The 21,673-nt window shown below is 43.0% G+C and overlaps 1 protein-coding gene across 6 annotated transcripts in view; it reads right to left on the bottom strand.

The window, feature by feature from the left end:
• RALBP1 (ralA binding protein 1) overlaps window positions 1–21,673 on the bottom strand; it is a 51,765-nt gene that overhangs the window by 25,339 nt on the left and 4,753 nt on the right. For 5 of the 6 annotated variants that reach the window (XM_060405247.1, XM_060405244.1, XM_027961055.3 and 2 more), the window contains exons 2-3: window positions 3,327–3,623; window positions 1,547–2,005 (exon numbers count right to left, since the gene is read on the bottom strand). In XM_060405247.1, coding sequence (XP_060261230.1) covers window positions 1,547–2,005; window positions 3,327–3,570 — 703 coding nt within the window. In that variant the 5' untranslated portion in view covers window positions 3,571–3,623. The remainder of the gene's footprint in view (window positions 1–1,546; window positions 2,006–3,326; window positions 3,624–21,673) is intronic. The other variant, XM_060405248.1, reaches the window with a different exon arrangement.

Here is a 21,673-nt window from a genome sequence, read left to right as displayed (position 1 = left end):
GAACACTTCAAAGTCTCAAGTACAGAAAGAGCAGATGACAAGAGATTCGTTCTAAAACTAGAACTTGGACATGAATAAGTGTGAATCAGAGTTATCCATGAAAAAGCAATACTACTAGCATTCGAAAAGAAAAGTCACAGGCACGGTTCTGCAGTCCCGAATGCTGAGTGCAGTGTTCTGCCAGAGCCTCACAGATAAACACAGAACTGATCAAAGCAGGTGCTCGCTCTCCAAGGAGCCAAGGACCAGGGGTGCAGCTCAGTGTCAAACAGAGCAGACATCCCACACCTCCAGCGGCAAAAGAATACAAACATAGAAAATCAGGACAAAGTCGAGAGAGCCCTCTGAACATGCTGTAGGAACCTTCAGAGAAGCTTTCACCTAAAATGAAATTTCCTCATGCCTATCAGAATCACGAGCGAGAAGCAGCTATGTTAGTATTGTGTAGATCTTTAAAAATCCATCATTAATTTTTCTTAAAAGGCAAGTTTTACATTCAGTTAAATATGTTTATTTTATGTAACTAAGAAGTTATAAGTTAAAATTCAGTGCCTAATTCATTTTCTTATTTTCTATAAAATAGCAGCATATTAGCCAAAACACTCTTAAACGACATGTTATCTGTGGGCTACATAACAGTCTCCCCAGTTATCAAACATGCCTGCCCTTTCTTAACAAAGAAAGGGCATATCAAATTACCTTCAAGAAATGTGCATGAACCAATTAAATGGAAAAACTAAATCTAGTCTCTTTATTCTAAATGTGTATGATCTAACTCCTCATGAATATACATGAGCAACAATGCATGTTACAGCCTCAGTCATGGGAAGGTGCGGAGCGACAGCACGGGGGTCGCACAGGTAGCAGCTGCATCCTCCACCAACACCTAAGCCACACCGCTTTGTAAGAACAGAGGCTCAATTTTGGACCACACGTGTCTAGTTCGACTTTAGACACCCAATAGGAATCACACTCCTGCCAAGTACAAGATGTCAGTTTTCACACACACAGAATGTAGGAAAATGGAACCTAGACTTCACTAACATTATGTCAGAGCCACAGCTGACCTAGAGGAATCCACCCCTGGGGTCTAAACACTTAGCAAGAACAGCCCATCCCTCAGCTGGACTGAGGAAAAACTCACACGACAACGTCAGTCACGGTGTCTCATGGCCAAGACACATCCTGGACGCAGACGCCAGATGCCCTTCCTCCCTGCTGACCTCCTCCCAGCACCCAGCCTCTCGGGGGCACCCAGGTGAAGGGTGCTGGCCACACACGCCAGGCACTGCACAATCAACCCACTGTGAGCCCTCCTAACGGGGGTGTGGGGATTGAGTAAAAAGGCAGCATGCGTGCACACACACACACACACACACACACACACACACACACACGGACACAGTGTGGAGCCTTTGTTCAACTGGAAGGACCAAGGACATGAATGAGGCTTAGGACCCAGGTCACAATCTTGCTCCCAAGTATTCTGCTCCTTCCTGTGAAACACAGAGGCAAGCCGACCGCTAGCAAGCAGCGCGGCCCTCACCTGACACCCTGTAGATGCCCTCGCACTTCATGCCGTGCTTCTCCACGTAGTCCACGCACTCCCGGAAGACCGCGGGCAGCCGCACGCCGTCGTACATCATGGTCCTCTCCACCGCATCGGCCAGCGGGACCCCGAAGATGGGCCTGAGGCTCGGGACATCCAGCTGAGGCACCTCTGTCTCCTGAATCGGCTTCTTCTTCTTCTTCTTCTCCTTCCACTGTTTAACCACGTCAGCTGCTGTCAAGTCTTTCGACTTCTTCTCTTTATGCTTCTCCTCTTTGTGCTTTTCTTCTTTATGTTTTTCCTCTTTGGGTTTCTCTTTTATTTTAAAATCCTTCTCTTTCTTTTTAGAAAAGCTGGGCTTCTTGAAGACATGGATCCCCTTGGACCTCTTCATTTTGGAAGGACTTTCAGCTTCTTCCCCCGAACTATCTTCCTGAAAGGCAGCATAGCCTTCAGCTGCCAAAGAAACGCAGGAAGCGTGAGTCACAGTCTGCTGAATGTCACACTGTCCGTTTTTTATGTTTAAAACAGGACCAAAGAAGAGTCACCTGGCCTTGGCGACCTAGCTTTCCACCTGTGGCCCAGCCCTCCTGTTTTCCCAGCCACTCATCTCGGCTGAACGGTATTGCTATGACATCCCTCAACCACAAGAGGGCAACGTGACCAGAGCTAGTTACCCTTGCAACTGGTTTTATTTTATACATATGCGCAAGAAGGAACTTTTACAAACCAAATTACTGTAAATAATCATTTATTATTTCAAATTATTTGGAAAGAATCCCACCATCAGACACAACATTCCTGCACAGTCGGAAGAACATCCTCTAACCTACACTTCTCTTAGCTTAGGTTTTTCTATTTGGTGCCTGGAATCTGAAGCCATCTCCAGTCACAATTGGAGATGCAGGACTGTGTAGGTGATCTTTTCCTCCCCACCGCATCTGGCTCCCGGGTCTCTGGCTGGTAAGTTCCTTCTGGGGCAGCAGCACGGATGGAGCTTCCTCTGCGGAGGACCAACCAGGAAACCCCTAACCTCGAGTGTCAGCCATGCCCGAGTCAGAAGCCTGGGTTTCACACTGACAGCTACTCAATATCAGAGCTGCCCTAGTTTGGCTTCCTTGTTTTTTGGGTTTTTTTTAAACATCTAAAACTCTCCTGTTCTTTTCTTTACCCTAATATCTTACAAGCTAAAATAGAAATTAATAATAGAGATTCTATAACAGAGATTAAAGGTACTGCATAAATTTCCCTCTAGTTAAAATACCACGAACTCCACACCAACCAGAATGGCAAAAGAACATGATACTGGGGTGGCCAAAAAGTTCATTTGAGTTTTTCTGTAACATTGTACAGGAAAACCTGAACTTTCCGGCCAACCCAATAATAGAAAGCTATCATCCTCCCTACAGAACAGGAATCCCATATGGGCGTGTCGTGGCCTCTGCTTAAGAAAACAAATACACTATCTTTTACTATGTGCCCCAACTGGCCTACACAACCTCACCAAGACAGTGAGACTCCATAAGCACAAAATTTCAACAATTATTTTTCATACATTATTTTAAAAAACCAACTTAAGAAACCTCCACCAGAAAACTTTACCACTTCTGGAAATTCAGTATTTTTACTTGCAACAGTAAGACCCTAAAATACAAAAACTGAGACCCTGAAAAGAAAATATAAAGCAGGAGTCCCTGGATATAGGATGGCAGGTACACGTGACTAGAGCAGATATTTATCTAGAGTAAAGCCACAGCACAGAGGAAACGGCACTTACTCCTTTTTTCCTTTTTCTTGAACTTTCCTTTCTTCTTCCCATGGTCCTTCTCATCGTCAGACACTACATCGGGAGGCTCGTGGAGGCTGTCGTGGGGGGGTGAGGGCTCGCCCGTGCGGTACAGCCCGGGAAACTTGGTGGGGCTGATCTCCTCGGAGCTGGGGGTGCGTGTGAGCCCGCCGCCATGCTCCACCCTGCGGTGCTCACTGGGGCTGCTGGTGGGGGGCAGGAAGCACTCGGTCATGCTGCCTCCCTGATGACAGCGAGCAGGGCTTCTCGGTCACCTATCCATCACACCTGCGGGAGACAGAGCATCACGATCACCTGGTGGCCACCAGCACCCAGGAGCAGCAGACAGACACACAGCTCGGCAAACCCCCCTCAAGAACCGTCGCTGGTTTTGTCATCTTGAGTTGCATTTGTGCCTCACACATGCACGTCAGTTCTCAAAAAGCTGAAAGCACTGGATCTTCAAGTGTGAGGAAAATTAACCAAATGAAAGGACATAGGACATCAAGGCAGGGCAGAGTTTCTCCCAAAAAGAGCCCACCGCTGTAAGAGGTTTCATTTCGATTGCTATCCAACAGAAACCTTAATTTTTCTTAAGTTATGACCAAACAACCATGAGTAACAAGACTCTTTATATAACTACACATGAACAGTTCAGTGTCATTAGTAAAATTTACAAAACAGTGACAGATGTAGTGACTCACACAGGTTCAGATCATTAGCTGCAGTTACATACTGCAGTAGGCAATCCACGTGTTGATACAGCTAACAGAGGGAGAAACTCACTTGCTCATTCCTAAACTGCACACAAAACAGTTTTGCTAGAATGGACACCACAAAGGACAAATGTGGATAAATACCAAGGTTCTACTGTGCAGCACAGGAACTGTACTCAATATCATGTGATAAACCAGAACGGAAAGTATGAAAAAGAATATATATGCCTGGGTATATGTGTATAACTGAACCACGGTGCTGCACAGCAATAATTAACACAACTTTGTAATCCAGCTATATTTCAATAATAAAAATTTTTTAAGAAATAATAAAAAGGTACAAATGTAAGAAAAGCTCAAGATCTGTTCACATTTTTCTTCTTCATTACACAACGGTACACAGTTTAAGTACCATGCTCAAAAGTGAATTATGTTAGTTCTTACTCCTCTTTAATGTTTTTATAATATTCATCTGAAAAACTACCAGAATCACTTGTTTCTCTTTGCACTGATTTAAGGCACAAAGTGAAGAGGAACTAAAAAGCCTCTTGATGAGAGTGAAAGAGGAGAGTGAAAATGTTGGCTTAAAGCTCAACATTCAGAAAACGAAGACCATGGCATCTGGTCCCATCACTTCATGGGAAATAGATGGGAAACAGTGTCAGACTTTATTTTTTGGGCTCCAAAATCACTGCAGACAGTGATTGCAGCCATGAAATTAAAAGACGCTTACTCCTTGAAAGGAAAGTTATGACCAACCTAGATAACATATTGGAAAGCAGAGACATTACTTTGCCAACAAAGGTTCGTCTAGTCAAGGCTATGGTTTTCCCAGTAGTCATGTATGGATGTTAAGAGTTGGACTGTGAAGAAAGCTGAGTGCCGAAGAACTGATGCTTTTGAACTGTGGTGTTGGAAAAGACTCTTGAGAGTCCCTTGGACTGCAAGGAGATCCAACCAGTCCATTCTAAAGGAGATCAGTCCTGGGTGTTCTTTGGAAGGAATGATGCTAAAGCTGAAACTCCAGTACTTTGGCCACCTGATGCGAAGAGTTGAATCATTGGAAAAGACTGATGCTGGGAGGGATTGGGGGCAGGAGGAGAAGGGGACAACAGAGGATGAGATGGCTGGATGGCATCAGCGACTCGATGGATGTGAATTTGAGTGAACGCAGGGAGTTGGTGATGGACGGGGAGGCCTGGCGTGATGCAATTCAGGGGGTCGCAAAGAGTCGGACACGACTGAGCAACTGAACTGAACTGAAGGTGATTTTGAAATTTTAAAAACACACAAATACAAGTGATAACTGATAAATCTGACCATAAACAAAGTCAAAAGACAAGCAAATGTGAAAAAAAAGTGTAAATTATGACAGCGAACTTTTCTAAAAAGCAGAGTTCTCACAAATCAATGAAAATTTCAGCATAGCAAGAATGTGAAGCAGTTCACAGGAAAATGACTAATATCCACATGAAAATAACATTCAAGTACAATTGCAATTTTTAAGAACATAAGACGGTAAGTTAGAATTTTTATAACATCAGACTGGCAAAGAACAAAAAAGGGTCTATAATATACCAAGTGCTGGTAAGGGTGTGAATATCCACTAAGGGAGAATATCCACCAACAGCTGAAGTATAAACCAGCACAGTCTTTTCTGAAAAGCAACTTGGCAAAATCTATCAAAGTTTTAAATGTGCTCTCTTTGATCTAAGAATTCCTCTTTTTAGGAACTTATCCTTCAGACATCCTTTTATAAGCACTCAAAGATGTGCACATGAAAATAATCATTTTAGCACTGTGAAAGCAAAGACAGCAAAATCTAAATGGCTATCAATGAAAGACACATTGAATTAGGCTTGATCCAAATAATGGAACATAAAGTCACACACAAGCCATCTCTGACACAGTAAACCATTGTTAAGTCTCCGAAGCTGTGAAAGAGGAGGGAGAGAAAGATCTCCTTTTATTTTGAGCCTTACCACGCCGTCTATCACTTTACTGCTATTATCACGCTTTTCTAATGAACAGGCCATGTTTTTTTAGTCTCATAAAAATGTTTCTGACAATATTTAATAGTCTGAGGAAAGCAATTCACAGCACAGTATCAACTTTTAAATATACAAGCACACAGAAAATGTAAGAACAAGGGAACTTTAGTAACAATTATCTCTGAATTAGAAAGGTTGTAAGTGGTCTTCTCACTTGTTTACGTTTCATCAGCTTTCTACCAGGACAGTATACACTACTACTCGCCCAAGCTAAGCAGGAAAAACATTAAACGAGAAATTTCATCAAAGGAACTGTGAGCCTCGCTGTCACTCCAATTCTCTGGTTTTACTTCATGGGTCCTGACGGCTGGTTTTTTTTTAAAAAATATATTCTTTTCTTAACTGAAGGGATGAGAGTTTAAAGGGAGCTAAGATGCCACCAGCCTATCGGTTATGTATCACAGGTGGGGAAACTGAGGTCTGAAGAGCGGAGAGCGAAACCCCGGGAGCAGGCAGGAGCAGCTCGCCCCGACCCGGGCCGCACGCCTCCCTGCGCTGTCTCCTCCGCGCTGGGACCCGCCTTCCTCCCAGGAGTCCTGCTTGGCCCGCTCATACCTATCTTTCCGCATAAGGCCCGCAGATGGGCACAAGGAATCTTTCTGGAGTGACGGCAACAGTCTAGATTTGGATTGTGGTGATGGTTACAAACTGTAAATTGACATTTTAAGTGGGTGAAATCTTATGGTACGCAAATTACACCTAAATAAAGCTGTTAAAAAAAGGATCGAGTACCAGCACCCCTTTCTCCAGGAATCCCCGCTCATGCCTCACACGGCCCAGGCTAAGCCGTGCCCGCCTCCCAAGCTACAGAATCAAGGAGCACACCTGGGTGCCACACTGGGCCTTAAGGACCTGTGCATGGGGCCATCTTGCCCAGTAATTAGCAAGCCTAACCTCATGCGAAGAGTCGACTCACTGGAAAAGACTCTGATGCTGGGAGGGATTGGGGGCAGGAGGAGAGGGGACGACCGAGGATGAGATGGCTGGATGGCATCACGGACTCGATGGTAGTGAGTCTGAGTGAACTCCGGGAGCTGGTGATGGACAGGGAGGCCTGGCGTGCTGCGATTCATGGGGTCGCAGAGTCGGACATGACTGAGCTGAACTGAACATTTAACACAGCACAGGCTGCACAGGAAGTAGCCAGACGTTTCCTTAACCAGCTAAACCCACTAACAAGTCTCTTCCATGTTCTCAACATGCTGTGTCCCGCTGACGACACTAAGATGAGGAGAAATGACCTGGCCCTCAGCCTCCAATTACAGAAACAAAGAAAGGAAACACATATTTTATTTGAGTTCTGTGGCTTCAGGAACTTTCACATCACCGGACACGTCCTGTGAGAAAAGTGTCTTTCCAGGTTTACAAACTGTAGAACTAAGGCTCAGAGAAGTGAAGTCACTTATCCTACTCCACACAGCAAGAGGTAAAACTGGGAGGGAAACACACGTTCTTTCTGCTGAAGTGCCCTCTGTGTACATGTGTACACACACACACACGAGAGCACACTTATGCCAGGAGGAGCAGCATATTAATGACACAAGCAGAAACGTGGGGCTTGTTATGAGAACAGCAAGAAGACGGGTCTGATGGGAGCAGATTCATGAAGAAGCAACAGAAAACACACGGAAAGACAGGATGCTTCTGAACTGAAAGCCAGCTGGTGCAAGCTGAGGAGGTCACCACCAAGTTCAAGTCCAGAAGCGACACCGCTGGGGCTGAGAGGCATGAGGGCAGGACCACAAATCACAGAACACAGGTGGGTCTAGACCGCCCCTTACTCTGTACTCTTGCTAATTACTGGGCGAGATGGCCCCATACACAGGTCCTGCACACTGGACTGACCAGGAAGAGTCCTGTTCCTGACACACTGAAGAGATGATCTTGCAAAAACCACTCCAGAGGAACAGCTGCTGCCCTGACTCAGCCATGCATGGCTGGGAGGAGCGGCCGCTGGCGCACAGGATGGAGCGAGGCCGGAACAGAGGTGCAGGGACGGTCCTGAGCTCAGGGAGCCACAGCACCCCTCAGCGTCCTGAGTAAGCGGGCAGAGAGACAGGCCTCGAAGGGCCCACAGGCACTTCAGCATAAACAGCCAAAGGTGAGGGGGGGAAAAGAAATTCCTACTTCTGAGGCAAAAGGAGAAGTGATGTAAACTTGTCAACATTTAAGAAAGATGTCAGCACAGCTAAGAAAAAGACCGCACACTGACAGGCAAAGAAGGCAGACAGGACGAGGCCTCGAGATACGAGGACCAACCCTGATCCCGGAGGGCGCTTTCTGCCTCTGCATCGCAGACTTGCAGCAAAAGATGCCAGAAACCCAGCAATGACAAAAGCCAGCCCTCTCAGCTGAAGGACCAGAAGGGGGCGATCCTTCCAGACAGAAGCCTGGAACAGAGTCTACTCTGCGGTCTCCTCCAGCACAGAGACATAACCGTGCCAGTATGGCGCTGGAGCAAGGGTGGACAGGTTAGTGAACAAAACAGAAACTCCTCAGAGGCACACATATACACAGTCAACTGCCTGTCAACAAAGGCTCCAAAGGAATTCATGGACAAGGAAAGTCTTCAGCAAGGGGTGCAGAGTAACCATGGGGGCAAGAGAGAAGGTCAGCCCTGCATCGCATCACCACGAAGTGTGTATGACAAACTACAGACACAAAACTTCACTGCTAACAACTTAAAACTTCTAAACAGAACACATTTGTGAGCCCTTGGAGGAAGAATTTCCCAGACAGGAACAGAAAGCAATTAACTACTGAATTAAAAGTCCACAAACTAGACTTTTTATCAAAAGCAAAAACTTTCACTTACTATCAAAAGATAGTAAGAAGAAAATTAAGAGTCAAGGCCAAGATGTGGAGAACACACTTAGAGTGTGTGTGTGTGTGTGTGTCTCACAAGTCTTAAACCCAGGATATATACAGAACTTCTACAGTTCGACAACAACCCAAAACAAAAATGGGCAAAATCAAGCAAACAATTTAGAAAAGAAAATGTATGACTGGTCAATAAGCCCATGAAAAAACCTCCACATCACTAAACATCAAAGAAATGGAAATTCAAACCACAATGAGCTATCAGCAGACACCATCCAGAATGGCTGAAGTGCAAACAGAACTACAATTCCTAATGCTGGTGAGGATGTGTGGCACTAGAAATTCAATACACTGCTGGTGGGAATGTAACATTTAACCACTTTGGAAAAGTATTACTATTTGGCAGTATCTAGTTAAACTTTTACCATATGACCCAGCAATTCTCCTGAGTATTTACCCCAGAGAAATGGAAACATATTCACACATACTCACATGATCAGAGTAACTGTATTCATAACAGATAAAAAACAGAAACACATTGCCATTAACAAGCCTGGATAAACAAGCGGAAATATATTCACACAATGGAATACTAGCATTTTTTGAAATGAACAAACTAGTCATCCATACAACAAAACAGATGAACTTCAAGACAGCACTGCAGACACCTGAGATTACATAGTGTATGACTATTCATATGCAGCTCTGGGAGAGGTAAGCTCATCTCCATCACAAGAATCTACAACTGTGGTCCTGGGGTTTGGGGAAGAGGCAGGGACAGAGTACAGAGCAGCTAGAGAGAACCCTCCAGGCTAATGGCTGTGTTCCATGTCCTGACAGGCATGAGGGCTACACACACACACACACTTGCTGACACACACGATCGTGTTAGTCTCGGGCGTACTAGTGCTCTAATATTTACGTCCATTTTGAAATGAGGACCAGTGGTGAGCCTAGTAACCACCTGTCCCCACACAAAGTTATTTCAACATTATTCCACAGTCCTTACACTGCACGTTACATTTCGAGGCTTTTCTTTTAATAACCTGCACCTCCTGTTCCCCTTCATCTATTCAACTCTCCACCTCCTTCCCTTCTGGCAACCACACATTTGCTCTCTGTATCTATGAGTCTATTTTCATTCTGTCTTATTTTTCAGATTCTACACATAAGTGAGATCATATGGTATCTGTTTTTCTCTGTCTGGCTTATCTTACTTAGCAAAATGCCCTCTAGATCTATCTACCCATGGGGTCACACACAAAAAAAAAATTAAACTGTGCCTATCACTGAATTATAAATTATACCTCAATAAAATCTCACAGATTAGGAAAAAAAACACAGATGCTATGCAGAGATGATCATGAGCCATTAAAAATATGAACTCTCCTCAAATGTTGCAACTCTCACCCTAATGGTTGACATCCCCTCCCAGCCCCCCACACCCCAAATCACTGCAATAGGAATTTCTATTTCCAGTCTTTCCCAAATGAAAGCCTTTGGCTATCTGGAAAAAAATCTCTCTCCAGAAAGAATTTAAGGGAAAAAATGTGACTTCTGTAATAACTAACAAAAACTATTAAAAGTATTTCCATACATCTAGAAATTTACTTTAGAATCCCCCCAAATTATACCTTTGAAATTAAATATTTCATGTAAAAAGAATAGTTATGACAGTTTTAACTGGGGTAAAGCCAAAAATAAGTTTCACAAAATCAGACTCAAACTTAATAAAGACTTAAAAAGCTTCGCTCTTCTAAAGAACCAGGATACACACTGTTCCAACAGTCTCCGCTGCTCACGTACCAGTGTTAACCAGCACATGTAAGAGGAATCACTCACCCACGCCAAAGGATAAAGCGGTATCAGCAGGAAAGACTGACAGCTAAACTGAAGTCTCCTGAAATGAGGTTTTGAAAATAACTCCAATGATTCATTAAACCTGATAATATCTACACAGACAAGGGCCTCTTCCAAAAAAACTAACAGCTTGCTTAACTAGTTCACAAGCTACAAGAGTCCAGTATTTATAAATGGATTTTTATTAAATACAGCCTAAAAGTCACTGGAAGCAGCTTTTCCTTGTTTTTATGGTTTTTAAAAATAATCTGTAGATTAAAAGTCTCTAACCTAAATCTCTACAAGGGAATCCAGATACTGGCTCGTTAGAACACACTGAGCGCCGACCCCCATTAACCTACTGTCTGGGGATGGCCAACTCCATAAGCACGTGCGCAAGCAAAACACATTCTTGTTCTTCAGATTTTCTCAGAATTAAAGAGCATCCAGATCACAAGTGGCCACTAAGCACCCAGCACCATACATGCAGAGACCCACCAGAGCACCCCATGAGGTCTCAGGGCGCAAGGGAGAGAGAGATGATTCTGAAGGACTCCTAGCGGGCAGGAACAGGACAAGTAAATTACAAAAGATCACGACTGATTTGCCAATAGGACACTGGAAATTTACAGACAATAAACAAACATATTCAAAATTCTGATAAGAAAACCAGTTTCAACAACCACCCAAGCGTACAGGTAGAATAAAGATACTCCAGACACACAGCGGCAAGGACTGTATTCCCTGTACACTTGCCCAAGAGACTTGGCAGCCTGAGATGCGACCCAATGGGCAGCAAGGAGCCCAGGAAGAGCAGGCCGGTGGCCAGCTGGCGACACAGTCCCTGTGACCCAGGGGAAGAAGGGCTCCAAGACATCTGCCTGTGCAGAAAAGAAGAACAAGACTGGAGCTTTGGGAACAAATCCATCATAAGAACAGAGTGAAAAACAAATAACAGTAAGAGACGACCACTAACTTTAAGAAAAAAGGCAGATGGGAAAATGAAACTGTAGTCCTCTGCCTGGCTCAGGATTACACAATGCTTCTGTAATAATCACAATGAAAACGATGGATGCTGACTGATGGAACCAAACACTGCGCAGGGCATGACTATGCTGGAGGGCTGGGGGCAGCGAACCCGGGGGAGGGTCTCAGAGACCCAAATCCTCATCCACCTAACGCCTAGGTAACAAAGGACATTCAGAACTGCCACCTTCAAAAACAGCAGTTTAAGGGTATTACTTAGGTAAAGGAAATAAACACCAAAAGAAATAGGTGAAAGGAAAGCTTCAGCTATAAAACTCGGGGGCAGGGGGCGGGGGCAAGGTGGGAACCAGCATTTTGCCTGAGGTCCCCAAGGCCACCCCAGGGTCAGCGATTCGCTAGGAGGACTCAAATCAGTAACCACACAATCACACTCAGGCTAAGATTTATTACAGAGAAAGGATACAGAGCAAAAAAAGCAAAGGACAAGGGGCTGAGTCCAGAGGAACCAGGCGTATGTCAAGGGCCCCCTGGCAGGGGAGACACAGGGACACATATGAAGCACCAGGGGTTTCTGGCTGCTCCTCCATCAGCCCAAGGTCCCCGAGGAGCCTGGTCACAGCAGCTTTCTCTATGGAGCGGGTACTGAAGTCCCAGACTCCCAGAAAGAAGGCAGGCATTCTGTGTCAATCAGGCTATTCTACAATCCGCTGAGGCCCAGTAACCACACTTCTCACTTACACAAAATTTTATTGGCCATAAGGAACTCTACTCATCAAAGGATTTCTCTTAAGACATGAATATTACTGTTCAAGAAAAAAAAACAAAACCAAGTTTACAAGCTGAGATGAGGCAAATAATCCTTCAGACGAAGCAGATAAGGCTTAGGGAGTTTCCTATTGTCCACAGCGAAGTCCCAGCCATGCTAAGACGCGCGAGGTTCACAGGCTGTGCCCGTGCCGCACAGCAGTATCCAGAGGTACAGAACCACGCACACCCCACAGACCAACTGTCAGCCCTCTGGACTGTTATGTAATTGGTCCTTTCTAAACTTCCAACTTTTGTTCAGGTCTGTGAGGACAGATGAGCCTGGTGGGGTCGCAAACAATCGGGCACGACTGAGTGACTAAACAACAAGTACTTTAATAGACATTTTACTCGAGTTACTGTTTCTTTTCTGTAGTTGTCTTATATATCATCAAACTTAACCTTTATTTTAATTTCTCCCCAACCCCCAGGGGCTTAGCCAAAAAACTTTTAATTAGTGTCCCATATGCCATAGAGAAATTCACTGAGACACAGTGATTTATGTTTTCCACTCAGCTTCTCAACATTCTCAGTGTCGCTGATTAAAATATGCCTAAGAGGGCTTCCCTGGTAGTCCAGTGTCCAAAGGAGGGGACACAGGTTTGATCCCTGACCCGGAAGACTTAACATGCTGCAGAGCAACTAAGTCTGTGTGCCGTAACTCCTGAGCCTGGGCTCTAGAGCCCGGGAGCCGCGTCTGTGCTCCACAACAGGAGAAGCCACCGCAATGAGAAGCGCAGGCACCACTGGCAGGTAGCCCCCATTTGCTGCAACCTCAGAAAGTCCATGAACAGCAATGAAGACCAGCACAGCCAAAAGTAAATGAGTAACTAATAAAAATCTCTAAGATATATGTTACCAAAATCAGTTTAAAAGATGTGAAATTCCAAAGTTCATGATAATGAATACGAACGTGTGAATGTCTTTTTAAGGTTGACAATAACTATTACATGACTGTTAACAAGAAAACAGAAAAATTCACATTTTAGGAAACTGATATAATGCAATACTAAATCAACCTCTGGATGAAACACAAATCTGCAAAGCACAGACTGTGCCCATTATTTAGGTGAACATACAAACTCTGATGTTCAGAACTCCAGGTGTCAGGAAATGAGCAGCCAGAACACACAGTATCTAGCAGCCAGAAATAATTCCACCTCTGCCTGGGCTGAAAGGCTGGGGAGGACACAGTTCAGCTCTGCACACAGCTGTCCAAATCAAAGGGCATGTATGTATAAGTATGGAGAGAAAAGTCCACTGCCTTTACACAAAATCCAAAGTGCTACATCATCAGCAGTCACAAACACCGAGGACCAAAAAGAAAATTTTCTTATAAAAAAACCCCTGTGACCTAAGTGGGAAGGAAATCCAAAAAAGAGGGGGTATGTGTATACGTACAGCCAGTTCCCTTCGCTGTACAGCAGAAATGCAACACTGTGAAGGAACTAGACTCCAATAAAAATTAAATTTTAAAGAACATAATAAATATCATTTGGAACTTAACAGTAAAACAGCACATTTTTAAAGTAACAGTATATCCTTTGGCTGGAAGACAGGTGGTATCTTTCCTGCCATATCTCATAATCACATGATCTAATCTCAAGTAAATCTTAAATCAGAACTTAGCTTGGAAACAGGGGAGCCCAATAAGCCTCATTTAATGATTTTTAAAATGCACACCATCGACTACAATAGAAAGCGGGTAAAAGCATCTAGTCCATTGTTGCCCGACAGTGCGCAGAGGGACCCAGGGCACTACGAGCAAACTCCAAGGGTCTGGGGTAGCTCAAACTGAGGGAAGCACAGTGCTACTCGACACCTGTCAGACACTGCACAGCTACCAGGAAAGACGGCGGCTTTCAACACTCAACTGCACATTCCCTTCAACAGCATACCTTCATAAAGCAGAGTTTTCTAAGGGTTTTTAAAAAATCAAGAGAGAACAAGAAATAAGGGCTGTGATGTTCAGTCTGATTGCAAAGTATCATAAGCGGCACAGTGCTCAATGGACACACACAGACCACTAATTTTAGTTATTTAAGATAAAAATTATTTTCTCTTTCAGCTTATGTGTATTATTTTTTTTCAAATGGCTAAGTTGCCTGTCATGTGGGCCTTATGAAGTATCACTAGGAACAAAGCTAGTGGAGATGATGCAATCCCACTTGAGCTATTTCAAATCCTAAAAGGCAATGCTGTTAAAAGTGCTGCACTCAATATGCCAGCAAATTTGGAAAACTCAGCAGTGGCCACAGGACTGGAAAAGGTCAATTTTCATTCCACTCCCAAAGAAAGGCAATGCCAAAGATATGTTCAAATTACCACACAATTGCACTCATCTCATACACTAGCAAAGTAATGCTCAAAATTCTCCAAGCAAGTCTTCAACAGTATATGAACCGTGATCTTCTAGATGTTCAACCTGAATTAGAAAAGGCAAAGGTCCGTCTAGTCAAAGCTATGGTTTCCCTGTAGTTATGTATGGATGTGAGAGTTGGATTATAAAGAAAGCTGAGTGCCGAAGAATTGATGCTTTTAAACTGTGGTATTGGAGAAGACTCTTGAGAGTCCCTTGAACTGCAACGAGATCAAACCAGTCAATCCTAAAAGAAATCAACCCTGAATATTTACTGCAAGGACTGCTGCTGAAGTTGAAGCTCCAATACTTTGGCCACCTGATGCAAAGAAATGACTCACTGGAAAAGATGCTGATGCTGGGAAAGTTGGAAGGCAGGAGGAAAAGGGGATGACAGAGGATGAGATGTTTGGATGGCATCACCGATTTGATGGACATAAGTTTGGGCAAGCTCCGGAGTTGGTAATGGACAGGGAAGCCTGGTGTGCTGCAGGCAATGGGGTCTCAAAGAGTTGGACATGACTGAGCAACTGAACTGAACTGAAAGTTGCTAAGACATAAATATGTATTTAGTTGTGTGAGCCTAACTATATAATTTAACATACTATTAAACATTTCCATTAGGCTGACGCCAGGTCAAATACATAAGTTATGTATGAGGCTGAAATATCAAGTCATAAAAGAAATGAAAGATGCTTGGAATCAAGACAAAAGGACTCAGAAGTCAACTAGAAGATGCTCCCACTGGCCAAAGAACCAATAAAATTAATAACTGCCATGAACTAAAGTATCAAGTACATTTAAATTCATGAGTTCATGAGGACATTTGAAAATAAAATTCACTGATCACTTTGGAGGATATGAGAACTAGAGAACCTTGTAATTGTTTGGAATAACTGGCAAGTAAAGGAGGGGGAGCACTTATTCTGAACCTCCTATACGAAGTATAGTTCAGCCAAGTTTCCTTTTATCAAAATCTTCCATGTAATAAACAAAGAAATAAAAGACTATCACCACTTAATAAGCAATTTAAAAATAGATACTGGCAACGATCAATGGCTGTTAATATTACAGACAAAAAAGACACTAGCCCGGAAAAACTAAACTGATAAAACCTTATTCTGATTAAGTCTCAAAATATACAGACATACAATGTATTTTATTTAGCTAATACTAAAGAAAAAGAGAGGGGAAGGAGGAAGAGTAGGAGAATGAACATAAAAATTAAGAGACTTAGACCGAGAGAAGAAGGGGACGACAGAGGATGAGATGGCTGGATGGCATCACCGACTCAATGGACATGAAGTTGAGTGAACTCCGGGAGTTGGTGAAGGGCAGGCAGGCCTGGAGTGCTGTGGTTCATGGGGTCGCAAAGAGTCAGACACGACTGAGCAACTAAACTGAACTGAAGACCGAGAATGAGAAGACTAGGAGAAAATATTTGTAGAAGACATACCTGATACAGGACCATTATCCAAAATACACAAAGAACTCTTAAAACTCAGCAATAAGAAAACAAAACAATGTAAAAATGGGTAAAAGACCAGAACAGAAACATCACCAAAAAAGATACAAATGACAAATAACCACGTGAAAAGATGTTCCATATCATATAGCATTGGGGAATTACAAATTAATACAGCAATAAACATGACAAAAATAAATCTAGATTTTTTAAATTTTTTTCTGTGTGTGATGATGAATGCTAACTAGATTTACTGTGGTGATCATTTCATAATATATACAAATATCAAATCTGGCTCTCAATTTGCAGTGCTTTTGATTTAATTTAGCCTCCAACTGATTATGATCATGCTTCATTTTATCAAGGTATACTCTGAAAGCAACTCCAAACAAGTTCTCCTAGTATTTTTGTTGTTCAGCTAGTATTTTTGTTTTTAATTACTTTTAAGGCAAAAGCTTCACATTTAAATATCTATACAACCCTTTAAGGTGATCAGTTTGATGGACTTCATTCAAACTGATCAACTGCAAAGAAACAGACCTAGCACCTGGTGTACAGTAAAATAAAAGCCTCATTCCACGATTTACACTAGGATTGTTTAGAACAGAGGGCATACATGTTTATACATTCTTTGCTCATATGTGTATAAAACGCCTCTGGAGGAATATACCAGAAAAGATTAAGTTGTGATCTCTTCAGCATTATCCTTAATGGCTCACCCAGGCCCCCAGTCCTCAGTAAAGAAATCGGGAGAGACCCTGATGGGGAGAGAGAATGTGGCACGGCTGCGGGTCTAAGTACCGTCACCCTTCATAGCCGGGGTTTCCTTATCTGTCAATACTGACACCGACCTGCCACAGCACTGCCAAGATTAAACAAAGGAGTATTCGTGGTCTACAGCAGGTACTCAGTAAGCAGCAACAATAATAACTACATAAAAGCAACAATATTAAATTCCTGGACAAAACTTGAGATTTTATAAACTATATCCTCCACCCATAAAAGTGAGAAAAGGAAGAGTTTCACTATTTCTTCTTTCCTTGACTCCCATTTTTAATAACATTCAGAATATCATAAGTGCACCATTTAAAAAAAAATCATAAACAAATATAAGAAGCCAAGAAGAAACCTAGAGAAAAAGTACTGGCACTCGACATGACAATTACTTTGCAAACTAATAAACAAAAACAAAAAGCGACTGAGGATTTGAATCTGAAGCAAATAGTTTTAAAATGCAAAAACGGAATTTAAAGATTCTGTTTTTCACCCACCGATTTTCTAAAGAGGAACAGGTCTGATGCCCAACACTGGAGGGTGTGGTGAGACAGTCACATGCTGCTGGAAGAAGTGTAAACAGGCTCATTCAGAAGGCAATTCAGCAGCATCCACCAAAAATTAACACTCCGACCTAGCAAATCCACTGTTAAACCCTGTCCCCCAAATAGACAAAAGTAAGCAAAGCACCGTTTTTGATGGCCAAAAAACCTTTATTTTGTTGCATCTCTACAAGCACCTCAAATTCTTTAGGAAAAAAGCAAGGAACAGAGAAAAATACTAACCCAACTATATGCTGTCTACAAAAGACTCAGGTGAACTCTAGTAACAGAGGCAGCCTAATAATGAATGGAGTGCTAAATAAACAGATGGAGGGAAGTTGGTAAAATGATAGCCTGAGTGCTCAGTTGCTAAATTGTATCCAACTCTTTGCAACTCTATGGACTATAGCTCTCAAGGCTCCTCCGTCCATGGGATGTCCCAAGCAAGAACACTGAAGTGGGTTGCCATCTCCTTCTCCAAAAATGATAGCTTAAGGAACTCCAAAAGTTCACCCTCAGAAGAGCCAACTAAAACCAATCAGAATCCACGTTAACCCTGGAAACTAACCAGAAGCTTGCAGCAATTTAGGGAGTATTTATTCAGGAAAAACAGCTGAATCTTAGTGAGAACGTAGGATTCTGTGATATTTAACTCACTCTGATCCTATCCTAGGCTTCCCAGATCAGTGGCAGCCTTGAAAATAACAGCCCACATTCCCAGCACTGGCACAGCAGAACCAACCTCATTCACAAACAAACTGAAATTATCCAGGCTCTCTGGAAGACCTACCTGCAGAAGCAGCCCACCTTATCTCACCTAAATGCAGTTACCTCAGAACTTCCCCCACGCCCAGGGCTACGCCTGCTAGGGGGCAGCCAGAGAGAGGTGTTAGCAGCGCTGCCCCCTGAAGCAACAGGCAACAGCTGGAGTGAACACTCCCTCCAAACCATGAGAAGAAAGGCTGAGCAGGGAGATGTTCTGGGGAACAAAGACCTTGAACTGCTGCAACAAATTCCTGGAAATCAGGAGAAACGTGGATGCCCAGCGCCAGGCACATGCTCAGGACACAGAATTCCTGGCTGATCCTGTTTCCTTGCAGCAGTGTGACTGTGTCATCCCACTGCCTTCTGGCTCCCGTGGTTTCTGATGAGAAATCAGCTGAGGATGACACTGAGGATCCCTTGTATGTGACGAGCCACTTCTCTTACTACTTTCAAGATTCTCTCCTTGTCTTTAAACCAGTCGATTAAGAACTGTCTTAGGTGGATCTCATTGAGCTCATCGCACCCGAGAAAGCCCTCCCCACTCACCTCTGGATGATCTTGACGTCTGCACAGACAGAAACAAAGGCTAAGACCAAAGCTGTCAAGTGGCTGAGTGCTGAAGCTACACCCAAGAGATACACAGCTGTTCTGGTAGCTTACTGGTCTGCTCATGACTGGACATTAGCAGCCAAGAGAATAAAACAGGAATAAATGTAACCAAGGAGGTGAAAGACTCATACACTGTAACTACGAAACACTGCTGAGAGGAATTAGAGTAGACCTAAATAAACTCCTTTTTAATGGGATAATTCAGTACTGTTAAGATGACAGAAATGGAAATCTGAGCCTCAGTATGGAATTGCAATGGGCCTTGAATACCCGCACAAAAATAATGAAGAAACAAAGGGGGAAGACTCACACTTCATAATTTCAAAAGCAATTACAGAACTAGAGTAACCAAACAACGTGGCACCGGCATCGGGATAAGCATACAGCCCCGCAGAATCGATCCGAAGAGTCCAGAATAGACCCAAACATCTACGGTCAACTGATTTTCAACAAATGCGTCCATTTCTACTCCATGGGGGAGAAATGGTCTCTTCAACAGACAGGAACGGGATAATTAGATTTCCACATACAAAAAACAGGCCCTATCTCAGACCATATACAAAAACATTCACTCAAAATGAACCAACGCCTACATATAAGAACTAAAACTATAAAACTCCTAGAGGAAAACACAGTGTAAATCTTCACGCCTGTGGATTTGGCAATGGATTCACAGATATGATGCCAAAATCACAAGCAACAAAAGAAAACACTGATAAATTCTACTTCATCAAAATTTAAAACTTCTGTAGATCAGAGGGCATTATCAAGAAAGTAAAAAAGACTACCCAGAGAAAGGAAGAAAGGATTTGCAGGTCACATATACTGATAAGGGGCTTCCCAGATGGCTCAGCTCCTGGAATGCCGGAGGCACAGGAGATGTGGGTTCGATCACTGGGTTAGGAGGATCCCCTATAAGAGGAAATGGCAACCCACTCCAGGATTCTTGCCTGGAAAATTCCACAGACAGGAGTTTAGTGGGCTATGGTCCACCGGGTCGCAAAACAGTAGTAAACAACTGAGCATATACTGATAAGGGTCTACCATCCAGAATATACAAAGGAACTCTCACAACTCAACAAGAAGACAACCCAAAGCGAAGCTAGGAAAAGCACCTGAATAAAGATTTCTCCAAAGAAAATATACAAATGGCCAATGAGCACATGAAAAGAAGTTCAACATCATCAGCCACCAGGGAAATAAATGCAAATCAAACCCACAATAAGTTACCAATTCACATCTACCAGGATAGCTCAAATTTTCAAAAACCAGAAAACAACAAGTGTTGCTGAGGATATGGAGAAATGAGAATCTTTACACTGGAGAGTGAAGTGGTGCAGCTGCTTTGGGAAACAGTTTAGAAGTTCCTCAAACTGTTCCAACATAAAAGTCACTACATGATCTGGCCCATTCTACTCTTAGGTATGTACCCAGGAACAATGAAAACATGTATCTGCAAAAAACGCTGCACACGATTATTCACATCAGCGCTATTCAAAATGGCCGTAACGCAGCATGAACATAAATGTTCAACAACTTATGAATAAACAAAATGTGGAATATTCCAGCCAGTGGAATATTCTCAGCAATGAAGAGGAATGGAGTCCTGACACCTGCTACAAAATGGACAGGTCTTGAAAACATGATGCTGAGTAAAACCTGGTCACAGATGATCACATATATGATTCCATGCACGTGAAATGCCGGAAACAGGCAAACCCACAGAGCAGAAGCAGATTAGCGGTTGCTAGTGAGTGGGAGCAGGAAGAATGGTGAGTGGCTGATAATGAAGAAGAGCCAAAATGAAAGATTCTAAAATTGATTGTAGGAGTGACTGCACTCCTATACACACTAAAAACACTTTAAATTGAATTGTACACTTTAAAAGGATCAATTTTATGTTATATGGATATCTCAAGAAAGGTAGCATAAGGAAAAATCCAGCAATTTCACACTCCTCTTTCACCCTCATCAAGAGGCTCTTTAGTTCCTCTTTGCTTTCTGCCATTAAAGTGGAATCATCTGCATATCTGAGGTTGTTGATATTTCTCCCGGCAATCTTGATTCCAGCTTGTGATGCATCCAGCCTGACATTTCGCATGATGTACTCTACATGTAAGTTAAATAAGCAGGATGACAATATACGGTCTTATGTACTCCTTTTCCAATTTTAAACCAGTCAGTTGTTCCATGTAAGGTTCTAATTATTGCTTCTTGACCTGCATACAGTTTCTTAGAAGACAGGTAAGGTGGTCTGGCATTTCCATCTCTCTTTAAGAATTTTCCAGTTTCTTGTGATCTATACAATCAAAAACTTTCATGAGGAAGCAGATGTTTTTCTGGAATTCCCTTGCTTTCTCTACGATCCAACGAATGTTGGCAATGTGATCCTCTGCCTTTTCTAAACCTAGCCTGTATATCTGTAAGTTCTCCATTCATGTACTGCTGAAGTCTACCTAGCTTGAAGGATTTTGAGCACAACCTTACTAGCATGTGAAATGAGCACACTTTTATAGTAGTTTGAACACTCTTTGGCACTGCCCTTCTTTGGGACTGGAATGTAAAGTTAAGATCATGACATCTGGTCCCATCATTTCATAGCAAATA

This window comes from Ovis aries, chromosome 23 (genome assembly GCF_016772045.2).
Source record: "Ovis aries strain OAR_USU_Benz2616 breed Rambouillet chromosome 23, ARS-UI_Ramb_v3.0, whole genome shotgun sequence".
In the NCBI taxonomy this organism is placed as follows: Eukaryota; Metazoa; Chordata; class Mammalia; order Artiodactyla; family Bovidae; genus Ovis; species Ovis aries.
This window is presented reverse-complemented; position numbering and strand designations above follow the sequence as displayed.